The 12,619-nt window shown below is 40.4% G+C and overlaps 1 protein-coding gene across 6 annotated transcripts in view; it reads right to left on the reverse strand.

Moving 5' to 3' along the window:
- Positions 1-12,619, reverse strand: part of dennd5b (DENN/MADD domain containing 5B) — a 78,672-nt gene that overhangs the window by 14,032 nt on the left and 52,021 nt on the right. For all 6 annotated transcript variants that reach the window (XM_080886752.1, XM_080886750.1, XM_080886751.1 and 3 more), the window contains 5 exons: positions 12,330-12,517; positions 7,231-7,806; positions 6,097-6,328; positions 1,409-1,559; positions 785-875 (listed from right to left, as the gene is read on the reverse strand). In XM_080886752.1, coding sequence (XP_080742878.1) covers positions 785-875; positions 1,409-1,559; positions 6,097-6,328; positions 7,231-7,806; positions 12,330-12,517 — 1,238 coding nt within the window. The remainder of the gene's footprint in view (positions 1-784; positions 876-1,408; positions 1,560-6,096; positions 6,329-7,230; positions 7,807-12,329; positions 12,518-12,619) is intronic.

Raw genomic sequence — 12,619 nt, forward strand, 5'->3', positions numbered from 1 at the left:
TCCAATATATTTCTGATGGATTCACTCACAAGTTTATGAGAATGTAAATTTTTTGAAACACACAATTACATATGAGTGCAACTTTTTTCCTCTTGAAGGACCTAAAAATTTACTTGCGGTACCTTAAAAGTGAATCTCTCTGGATTTTTGACTGCTGCACATTCAAAGCAAAGAATTGGAAGATATGCCTTTGCTAACTGTGCAGCTCACCGAGCCTAAACACCCCTCAGATATGCAAAAAGATTGTATTTTGCTTGTTTTATTCTTGTTTTCCTTTAGAATTTTATATTTTTTACTATTCAGCAAGGAATTGTGCCTTAGAGAATGTGGGAACCTCGGAAAAGTAGGTGGAAGTGAGGGTGGAGGCTATGAGAGGGAATCCAAAACACAAGCATCTCCTGCACATACCAGGCAGGAAGCAGACGCAGATTTTTTAGGTGGTTTGACAGGAGGAGGGGATGCATTGTCCCACTCCCAAAATGCCATGGAATTCTGTAGGACCAGGCAGCCCTCCACCTGCTCGAGGAGGAAGAGCGGTACAACCCGACCCCAGACGGACCGGAACAGGACACACAGCCAGATAGAAGACGACAGAGCCAAAAGAATGGAACATAAGAAGACAGTGAAGGTAGCATAAACATAACATAAACCAAACAAAGAAAGCTCAAACAGAAGGAAACATAAATGTAGTTACACAACAGAACAAAACAATAAGCAGAAAATAAAGATGAGAGAGTTAGAGAACAGTGGAGACCAGGGAGCAGTCAGAAGGATGGTTTTTCACCTCTTTCAGGTCATTATCAAGGGTTAGATGTTCCGTTTGTTGTCTGTGGCGATCTTTTCTGCGCTGAGCTGTTGTTGCCTTGTGACACCACCTGCAGAACAAACACGCTGTGAATATACTGCGTAGCCTTTAACTATCTGTGCTCCTGTGAGTCAAACTGAAGGGAGAAGAAAGTACATCAGTTGTATAAAGTTACTTTAAGATTTAAGGTAACAAAAACATTTGCCTTTAACAGTAAAGCAGTTAATTCACAACAGTTTTTTATGTTTTACTTCGTCTTTGATTTGAACTGCATTTTAACATTGATGATATTATTACGAGCAGCTTAAAACAATCCTATTAAACTATTCTATAAAGATTTTTCAGCAGTGCAAACAGATTTGTCAACATTTTTGAAGTTTTGCTTGTTATGTATCACTGATTATGGAATGCCACACGAATAAAATGGAGAAAAGGAAATAGGATCTGAGTGCATCTAGCTGGGCTTTCAGTTGTATGTGTGTAACCTGATCTAACCAATCTCTGTTGAACCTACATTCAAACTGTACTGGAGTATTCTGACAAAGACAGCCTGAAGCTTCTGCTGTCGTCTGTGAAATCTGTCCACAGTGGAGGCTGACTCACTTGTTATTGCTCGGTCCTGTGTTGAGCACTTCGGTCTGCAGTTTGGGGAAGAACCCCTGCTCGTACTTCCCCTGACCGATCTTCATGTCCAGCAGGTGTGGGTGGATGGCCGTGTGGTCAATCTTCATCAACCGCTGCTCAATGGCCTGAGCTAAACAAAAGACGGTACAGATTCAGACAACGCTGTAAGGACGTGAAACCATCATGGCATTTGGAGAATTCCAGTAGGTGTCACATTACTGAAGGTAATTTCAGATTTAAACGCTGCAGGCATGCATGTGGATTTATGTGATTACTGATTCCACCATCTAGATCGCATCTTATCTGAACACACACACACACACACACACACACACACACACACACACACACCACTGGAAAAAAAACTGCAATTAAGATGTAAGACATTGAGTGATATGTCGCCGTCCTTCACAGATAAGTTTTGCTGCAAAGAGTGACTCAGCTTCCTGTTTGTTCTATTCTGTGTCACTTCTAGGCTGTACTTCAAAACAGGCTGTTTATATATTAAATCACAGCATGATGTATGACGTTGTGGTTCATTCTCTATAGAGACCTGGTCTGACTGACTCTTACTTGTTGATCCTTCTAAAGATTAAACATCATCAACAGCAGCGACTGCAAACACACTCCATCTTCATCTGTCATGTGGTTATACTGCGTTTGTCTCTGACTGAAGTCCTCAGAGAGCAGGTGGCGTGTTCTCTGAGTGGAGGCACTGGAGGGAGGCAGGCAGAGGAAAGGCCTGTCCATTGTCTGCATAATTAAGTATGCAGACCATTGCAAATGAAGTCACCCTTGGCAACTGCAGTTCACATGGACTGGCCTATTAGTGCATGGAAGTCGGAATCACTGAACACACTGAGCCACGGCAGCTCACTCGTACAAACAGCGTTATCTTGAGCTGACATGTGAAGAGTTATAAGCCACTGTTGTCGATCTCAGCAATGATCATGAGAACTGGCAGGAAACCAGAAGAACACCAACACTGTCAGAACATTGTGCTCCCTGCTTTTTTTCTAATTCTTGTGTCATGTCCTGCATTTTTAGCATGCTACCAAGGCACCAGCCCACACTTCATCCAAGGGGATTATTTCTAGAAGCAACAACTGGTCTGATAGAGACTACTCCTTATTGTCTTCTAAATGTTGCGAAATTCCAGACAAGGCCAGGTTATTATTCTTTGCAATTGTTAATAATGAGTTTATATGTTTTAAATGGTCATAAAGGGGGAGAAACTTTGCCTCAAGACAGTTTTTTAAACAGGTGCCTGATAGGATTCAAAAAGCTACTACGGACAAAGGCAGAGGTAATGCACTTTAAAACTGTCTGACAATGACGAATAGACAACAGATTAATGGGTAACTTAGCAAAGAACCAATTTTAATTTGTGTCTTTAGGACTTTGATACCATTAGCCTTTGCAAAAAGTCATAATTTATTTTTCATTTCTATAGTTGAATCACAGTTTGACAGGCATTACATCGTCTTTTGCAGCATCAAAAAGATCCCAAAGAGCTGTTAGTTGTGTTTTTAAAAAAACTAGAGAGGGGGACAAAAGGACTAAAAACGACCCACAGCAGATGAATAGCATCTCAAAATTATATCCTAAAGAAACTGGAAGAAATCCAGCAAAGACCTGCCCTTCAGAATGGCTTCTTAACAAATATTCTTCCACTGAGACAGTGCATGGATTAACTGAAGTATGGAAACTAGAGATGGCACGATACCACTTTTCTATGTCCGATACCAATATCATCAATTTGGATATCAACCGATACCGATATGAATCCGATATAGTGTTTTTTAATCAATAAAACAGTTTTTTTTAATATCTTGCTGCATTTTGTATAAGTTCATACTCAAGTTAAAACAAACACTAAAGCTATTCTGTTACACCTGTATGCAAAAAATACACTGCACCCAAAATATTTCATAGTTCAGCAATACTGATCAATCTAATAAACTTAAACCTGCTCCATCCTCCCTATTCTGGTATTTTAAAGAGTTAGCAACCTAACTAATAGGGTTCTAAAACTCCCAGCAAAAATAAATAAATAAATAAAAAATAAGGAACCACCCCCCACCCCATGATGCTTAATCGACGTAATCAACTTTAATTTGATGCAGTGTGAAAAAAAAATGCACAGACATAAATTATTTTCCAAGAATAATTAAATAGATTCAACATCTTTCTTCTGCAGAATTGCAGACTGCACAGATGGTACCTTCCCAAAGGAAAACGTACTATAGCTTACTAGGGTATATTTTACATCAGATTAAAACTTTGGATGTAAGATTCAGATAATTATTTATTAAAAGCTACACATTTTAAATGAGAATAAGAAAGAAAAGTATGTCTTTGTGCCCCCTTTTCCCTGTTCATGCCCTATTGGCCCCCCTGGCTAAACTTTGCTAGATCCGCCCCTGCACAGTTACAGCCGTCAGCTACGTAGAAAAAGATCCTCGAGTAGAAAGTAATATTAAATACATTAACAACAGCTGATCAAGCTTAAACGTGCTGCTGTTGTTCAGCCGCTGGTTTCCTCTTTCTGGTGCAAAGTGGGCCAAAAACAAACAAGAGAGACGGACTCGCGACGGAAAAGCCGATCAGCTGATCATTGATTGAAGTGGCAGCAGGAGAGAGAGGGAGAGGCAGTCGCTCCATATATCGGTTGTCAAGCTTAACGCTGGAATGCTTTACAAACATTCAGAGATGAACTTACACACTTGCTTTACTTCTCTCTGGGATAACTTTCTCTGAGATAAAATGCTCGTTTGGTAGCGAGGCTCCAAATGCTCAACCAGACCACCGACAGGTCTCACACGCCACAGCCGCTCTATCACGTGACGCATACTGCTCCGACGTGCTACGGTTATGAGCCGAGTTACGCCATGTCGCAAGTTTTGTGAGGTGCTTTTTTGATATTTAATGGATCGATTACATTTTTTATTTCCCTCCAATATCCGATCCAGTAATTTAGGTCAGTATCGGACCGATACCGATACGTAATATCGGATCAGCCCATCTCTAATGGAAACAGGAAGAAAATGTTGCGCTTTGCCAAACTATGCTGTGGTTGCGTTCTGTCATGGTGCAGGGCTGCATTTCAGCCAGTGTGAAGATGATCTTATCTAAACAAATGGAATTATGAAAGTGACAAAGTACAGTCAAATTTTTATCCACCACACAATCTGGACAGTGTTTAACCCTTTAAGACCTGCCATAGAACCAAGTCTGCCAGAGCTTATATTATATTTTTACATGCTGTGGAGCCATTTTTGGGAGCATTTCAAGTTGCTATACATCAATACAACCATTATAGCCCAGATTTTAATAATATGTATGCATTAAGTGCATAGAAATTACATAAATTGCAAAAGTGCAATAAACTACAAAAAAATTTAAATTCGTTTTTGTTTTTTTAACATATATTTCTAGTTAGAGAAATTTAAGAGGCTTATCCCTCAAAACTGTAAATACAAAAAAGTTGCAAAAATAGTTTCCCACCACAGGAAATTTATTTTAAGTGTCTTCATAGTTTTATTTTTGAAATACACCAATTTTTATATATTGCAGGAAAAACGAAAATAAATATTATACTGCAAATTTGCAAAAAAAACCCAAAACAGCATGTGCATCAAAATAAACTATTTCCAGCAGTGCAATATGAGTCCTCAGCATCCCAGAAACGACACAGAAAGTCATAAAGTCAAACATAACTTTTAAAAACACCAGTATAGGCTCACAAGGCCCTGATGGCAAAAAACTAAATTTCCGCAAAATGATGTCACTTCCGGTTTCGGGCAGGTCATGGTGGACATGCGATAGTTCGCGCTGATGGACGTAGGAAGTGTTACAAACAGCTGATCGGATCGGCGAAGCGTGTTTCCGGAATATTATGTTTTTGTTGCTGCAAGCGCTTTTTATGCAGTTTTTATATGTGGAAGGAAACCGTGACCGAGGACAAGCTGATGGCATCAGATGTAAGTACAACTCCTCTGGTTTCATATGCAAAAAAAATTATTGCGCTAGCTTACGTGGTTGCAGTGCTACCGGGATTTAAAAATAGTTACGCAAAACGGAGCGTGCCCGCTCTGACCGGCTTTAAAGGGTTAACAGACAACAACTTCATTTTTCAGCATGACAACAATCACAGACCTCAGCATTACTGAAGCAGTATGGGATTATGTTGACAGAGAAGTAACAACAGGCACACAACATCCAAAGAAGAGCTGTAGCATGTCCTTCAAGGAGTCTAGATGACTATTCCTGAAGAATATTCAAAGAAATTCCAAAACAAGCTGTGATGAAGAATAAAGATTGGCTTTCAAACTTGATAAGAGCTGTACAAACATCTTCCATCTATGTTTGTACATGGTTTACATGGTAACTGCAACTTTGCATCAATCACTGAGCTAATTCCCATTTCATAAGCAAAATATAAAGAAATGTATCAACATTTTTGCATAATCTCTGAGCAAACACTACTTACATATAACAACTCTTCCACTGAAAGCAGGCACTGAAAAGACTTATTTCACTTCAGTGAGAAAGTTAATTAGCCTGGAATATTTTCATTTTCACAACACATGCTTCTCAAACCAACAATCTGAACCATGTTCACACAGAAATAAATCTCTCACACACACGTCCCCATCTGAGCTTACCAGACTCTTTGAGGATGGAGCACCTCTGGTAGCAGGACGACCGGAGACTGGGAGCACGGATATTATAGAGGCGTGCCTTGTCAATACGAGTGTCAAAGACATGGAGCATAGGCTCCTTCTCCTCCCACTGAGACATGATCTTGTTGTCGATGAAGGTGGCAAACATCTGTGTCTCGATGAAGTGAGACAGAAAGGGAAGGTAGGGCTCTGGCTGGTCTGACAGGAATGAAGCCTGTTCACAAGAGCATATGTATTTTCAGTACTGTGCAGTTCAATGTCATTTATATAGCATCTTTAGTAACTTTAGATTTTAAGGTAAAGACAGCACAATATTATAGAAAAACCTCAACTATAAAACAATCCCCTACGACAAGCACAGGGAGAAAGAGCCCACTTTCAGACAACAATTTGTTTGTAATAAACAAAGCTAGCCTTAAACCACAAATGCCAGGAAAATGTAAATATAGAATTTTAACAGAAAGGAAAACAACACAATGAAATAAATAAGTCTAATCAGCACTAAACATTGACTGAAAATATGCAGACTGATTCTTCAGTTTAAAATACTGTCCATTCTTACATAAAATACTTTAATAGGAAACAGTAACAGGAACTAACAGGTTTCACAAATAAACAGAACAAAGAAAATAGAGTCCAAAGAGACTACGCTATCATTTCTTCCAATTATGGATGATCTCCAGCTAATTCATGATAAATCCTCTGGCTTTTCTTATGATCCACTGTCCTTCCCTTAGATATGCCCTTCTTTCCATTTGTTCTTTTGCTTTTTAAATCACTACCAAGTGAGATGAACTACAACTTATTTGGAAACTGTTTCCTCCTGTTTATGTCATTTTAGGGAGGTAAGCTGCTGTTTTTTTTAGTTATTTCTTGGTTATATTGTGGTTTGTTTGTTATTTTGGCCTCATGTTCTTTTGATATCATTTTGTACTTCTGTCCAATAATAACTAAAACATCTTGGGACTTGGAAAAAAAGGAACTGGTAAGAAGAAAAATGCCTCTTTTACAAATACCATGAAAACGTTGAGTACAACACTTGTTTTCCAATAAGGTACGACCTTTTTACAAACATATTTCTGACTGAGGCACAACGGGAAAGAAAACCTTGATCACCTTGTCAAAGTTGTGCATCTGCTCCCTGTTGGTGAGCCAGGACTCCAGATCAGGAGCGCTCTGGATAACAAACGATTCATAGTCTGCAAACATGGTAGTGAAGCGGCTGGCGAACACCTCCCTCAGCTGAACGTTCAGTTTGGCGTTCCTTAGCTCCTCTTCTTCACCTCCTGTTTGGTTTCCTCCGTCGGTGGGCTGACCTTTGACTCCAGCCCTCAGGGCTTCCACACGTGCCACAGTCACCCCAGTGCGTTTAGTCAGTGCCTGCAGTCTCTCCAGCGTAGCATTTCCCTGCAGCAGCTCCAGCACCACTAACTCCTCTCCTGCCAGATTGCCATTACGTCCATCGTCCTCTAGCTGTCGAAGGGTGGCGGATTTGCGTTCCCTTCCTGGGGTGGACGAGGTGCTGCCAGGACTGGAGCGGGTCCGGGGCGGGGCGCCAGTGTTGGCAGAGAAGCCAAAGCTTAATAACACCTCAGTGAGCTCCTGGATGAATTCGGTCTTGTTTGGGAACTGAGGGAAGTCCTCTGGAAGCTCGATGGAGTGGTTGTCAATATCCACAAAACACAGGTTGGCCTGTGAGAGGAAAACACGTTTTTATTAGGCTCTGAAATAAACTCTAATGGTGCAAGTTTCAGTTCTGTGATGTGCATTTCTGTTGGCACAACAAGTGAATTCAAATGTGTTCACCGCAGACATTGGATCGATGTGTCTTCTGTGCACTGCAGACAGGAGAAACAGCTGGTGGAGGCAGGATTAGTAAAGACAGATCGTTTTTAGGAGGTGGAGGTATGATGGGGGTTGGGATATGGAGTGTCGAGAATATAGGCCAATGGAATAACAGCATATATTCAGACACCAATCCAAATGTGATAGGATGGAATTTGCATCACGCCTCATGGGGGATTAAAGCAAAACCTCTAGAAACACTAAACATGTAGAAATGAGCTTCTACATATCACAGAATACAGACTGTTAAAGGACCTCTCAATTTAAAACGTTTTACAAGGACTATAAAAATGTTGCCAAACAGACCGACGTACACCACAGCTGGGGGAATTTCTTAGTTGTTAATTGATTGAATGTCCAAGTGCAATTCCTGTTTGCTGACTTCTAAATGTAGTAAATCTCACTGAGCAAAGTAAAAGAAGGTTTGGGTGAGAATATTGAATGAGTGTAAAAACAGACATCGAAATTAGGTGAGATGTACGTGGAGTTCTGTGAGATAGCAGTAAGGCACGTGAGCCCATGAGACTGTAAGCATACAGACACAACCAAAAACCAACTTGTTGAATTAAGTTTACAGAAACGTTCGTTTGGCTCTGGCCTCTCATAGCTATACTTGCAGGCAGAGAAAGGCACAGTGTAACAGAGCCAAACATCTCTCATGCTCACGTTTTTAATAAACAGGGTTAGAAAAAGACAAACTCTGGCTACACTTTCCTCCCTCTCATCATCTACTCTTTGTGTGGCTTTTCATTTCTAGGTCACATCCACTTCAAAGGCAAACACAGGGACAAACTGTTCATGCAGGGGCTCCTGTGAGGGGATAAGGAGGAGGTGAGGAGAGTTAGAAGGGAGCTGTGGGTGATGCACAGAGGCATCCTGCACTGAATTGGATAATTAACACCCATATGTAAAGTCCCAGATTAACGACCCAGGGTGATGATGGGGGTGTGAGCAAAGCCAGAGGCCTGAAAGAATCGATTTTCTGCTTTGTTAGAGCCTTATCGTGCCCTAACACATAAACACACACACACACAGTAACTGTAACCCACCCAGCACTGGACTAATACAATGGTTAAAATCCAGGACACATTCACCTCCTCACTGTCTGACTGAGGCTGAAAAGTGACAAAGCAATAAAAGACTACTCCTGTCTGGCCCTGCCTTGAGGTGAATTTAACGATAACAAGGAAACTGACTGTTTTTCATTTAATTATTTCATATCAGTTTATTTATATGTCTATAGCACTTCGCTCTCGCTCTGCAGGCCTACTTGTTGTTCCTAGAGTATTTAAAAGTAGAATGGGAGGCAGAGCCTTCAGTTTTCAGGCCCCTCTTCTGTGGAACCAGCTTCCAGTTTGGATTCAGGAGACAGACACTATCTCTACTTTCAAGATTAGGCTTCAAACTTTCCTCTTTGGTAAAGCATATAGTTAGGGCTGGACCAGGTGACCCTGAATCCTCCCTTAGTTATGCTGCAATAGACGTAGGCTGCCGGGAGATTCCCATGATGCATTGAGTTTTTCCTTTCCAGTCACCTTTCTCACTCACTATGTATTAATAGACCTCTCTGCATTGAATCATATCTGTTATTAACCTCTGTCTCTCTTCCACAGCATGTCTTTTATCCTGTCTTCCTTCTCTCTCCCCAACCAATCACAGCAGATGGCCCCGCCCCTCCCTGAGCCTGGTTCTGCTGGAGGTTTCTTCCTGTTAAAAGGGAGTTTTTCCTTCCCACTGTCGCCAAAGTGCTGCTCATAGGGGGTCATATGATTGTTGGGTTTTTCTCTGTACCTATGAAGCACCTTGAGGCGACTTTTGTTGTGATTTGATGCTATATAAATAAAATTGAATTGAATTGAATTGAATATAGTGCAGGGGATGATACAGTTAAAAAAAACATCACCTCATCCAATAAAGAAGAACAGCATTGTAGCATTATAAAGCATTAAAACTGCATGTTAGGCTTTTATAAACTAAAACTACAATAAATACAAAGATAAAGATAGCAGATCCAGAACAAAGACAACATAAAGACTGTATTTCATCCAGCTGAGCTGGCTGCTGTGTTCTTATAGAGACTTGATCAAACGGAACCATTATTAATAAAGTTTGATTCAGTTTTTTTCTGGTTTAATAAGTAAAATGTGTGCCATGCTCATTTAAATGTGCAAGTGTGTTTGTTTTGTGTGTGTATGTGTGTGTGTGTGTGTGTGTGTGTGTGTGTGTGTGTGTGTGTGTGTGTGTGTGTGGTTAGACTTAAAGGAGGTTACCTACACACCTGAACAGAAACTAGAAGATGTGAAATTATAAATTAAGTTCTATGTTATTACAATTTCCTGTTACAAGCTTTTCAGTTTGGGTGCTCCGAAAAGGAACATTTTTTATAAAAATACAGATGACATCCTGATCTGGTGTAAATGCAAAAATCCTAGGTGACATCTTTCTGGAGTTTTGTGTTCACAAGAGTTTCAGAAAACCTGACCTCTGACCTCTTAGGTGGGACATAACAAAGTACTTCGTTACTGTATTTATGTAGAATTTTCAGGTATCTGTATTTTTCTTCTGACAACTTTTACTCCCTACATTTTAAACATGCCTGTTACTCTAGGTTTATTTAAAGAGAATAATGTTTTTTTAACCCTTTAAGACCTACTATAGAACCAAATCCGCCAGAGCTTACTGTATATTTTTACATGCTGTAGTGCCATTTTTGGGAGCATTTCAAGTTGCGATACATCAATACAACTGTTATAGCCCATATTTTAATAATATGTATGCATTAAGTCCATAGTAATTACATTAATTGCAAAAAAGTGCAATAAAGTACAAAAAAATTGAAAATCGTTTTTGGTTTTTTTACATATATTTCTACTTGGAGAAATTTAAGAGGTTTATCCCTCAAAACTTTAAATACAATAAAGTTGCAAAAAATAGTTTACAACAACAGGAAATTTATTTTGAGTGTCTTCATAGTTTTATTTTGGAGATACAGCAATTTTTATACACTGCAGGAAAAACAAAAAACAATCCTATGATGCAAATTTGCAAAGAAAACAGCAGGTGCATCAAATAAACTATTTCCAGCAGTGCAATTCGAGTTCTAAGCATCCCAGCAACTATTCAGAAAAGCATAAAGTCAAACATGACTTATAAAAACACCAGTATAGGCTTTTAAGGCCTACAAGTAAAAAAAACCTACATTTTCCGCAAAATGGTGTCACTTCCGGTTTTGGGCAGGAAATGGCGGACATGCGATCGTTCGCGTTGACGTCTTTTTCAATGTGGGAAGTGTTACGAACAGCTGATCAGATCAGCAAAACCTGTTTCTGGAATATTATGTTTTTGTTCCTGCAAGCGCTTTTTATGCAGTTTTTGCAAAGCTTTATGTGGAAGGAAACCGTGACCGAGGACAAGCTGATGGCATAAGATGCAAGTACAACTCCTCCGGTTTCATATGCAAAAAAAAATCATTGCGCTAGCTTACACGGTTCAGATTCTACAGGGATTTAAAAATAGTTACGCAAAACGGAGCGTGCTGCTCTGACCGGCTTTAAAGGGTTAAGGGGCATCCAATGTCTGCACAAACATCAACAAACACAGAGAAAGAGTGAGAGACAACTTCAGTCAGAAATAAAGATGAGAAAGACAGGACAGGAGAGGAAGAAGAGAGGTTGGATTTAAAGGTAAGGACGGCTCAGTAACCGACAAATTTAAGACATTTTGTCTTATAGCTTGTGAAACATCTGCTTACATCTTGTTGAAATCAGTTTTGTAAATCCACACAGAGCAGCAGACCAGCTAATCACAGCCTGTACACAAAGGAAATCTACTGAAACTCACATTAGAAATGACTGTGAGCTGTGACTCTTTTCCCTGTGCTGAGCCACAGCACATGCTGTATCTCACGTTGACCCCTGACAGTACTCATGTGTGAAGTCATCCTCTTGATTCAGTAATTTGATATTTACCGGAGTATCTGCGCTTCTACTTAAATACAGAACGTCTGTACTTTTTCACCTCTGCCTGACCCAGAGTCAGATTTAAACTAGTCCCAAATTTCTAGGAGATGCACCTGTGACATAACTATGAAAATCCTTCATTCTCGAGTTACGGCGTTCACAAACTTGGCTGCCTTCTGACCATTGTTGATGCAGTTTCATGAATCCACAGCTTGATCAAGCCCAGTGACAGAAGCACCATACACCTACAGCACTCAAAGGATCTGCGGCCAGCATCCTGTGCCAGACCATAGACACCAACACTGGTACCCTGCCTGGTAGGACTCCTGGTCGATAGTAATTAATATTATACAGCTGGTTTTAATGTTGTGGCTGGTCTGTGCATTAACGCTACCCAGGCTGATGTTGTACCTCCTGAGGAAGCTCAAGTTTGGAGCGGTCAGTGCCCTCTTTGGACTGCAGGCCCATCAGGTAGGGAACAGGTGCATCTAGGAAATGAAGGAGGGAGGCTGGCAGGATGGGAACATAGACGTGCTGCCACTGGAAGGGAAATAGGAGGGTGGTGATGCCCTCTGCCACTGTCATCAACCGCTGGTAGTCTGAGAAACACAGAGAAAGAAGTGTGATGTGAGACAAGAGCATTACAGCAACACGTAGTTTCATGTCAGTTGTAAAATTGCACTCTGATGATCCTAAATTCA

This window comes from Rhamphochromis sp. 'chilingali' (assembly GCF_963969265.1).
Source record: "Rhamphochromis sp. 'chilingali' genome assembly, chromosome: 7".
NCBI classification, from domain to species: domain Eukaryota; kingdom Metazoa; phylum Chordata; class Actinopteri; order Cichliformes; family Cichlidae; genus Rhamphochromis; species Rhamphochromis sp. 'chilingali'.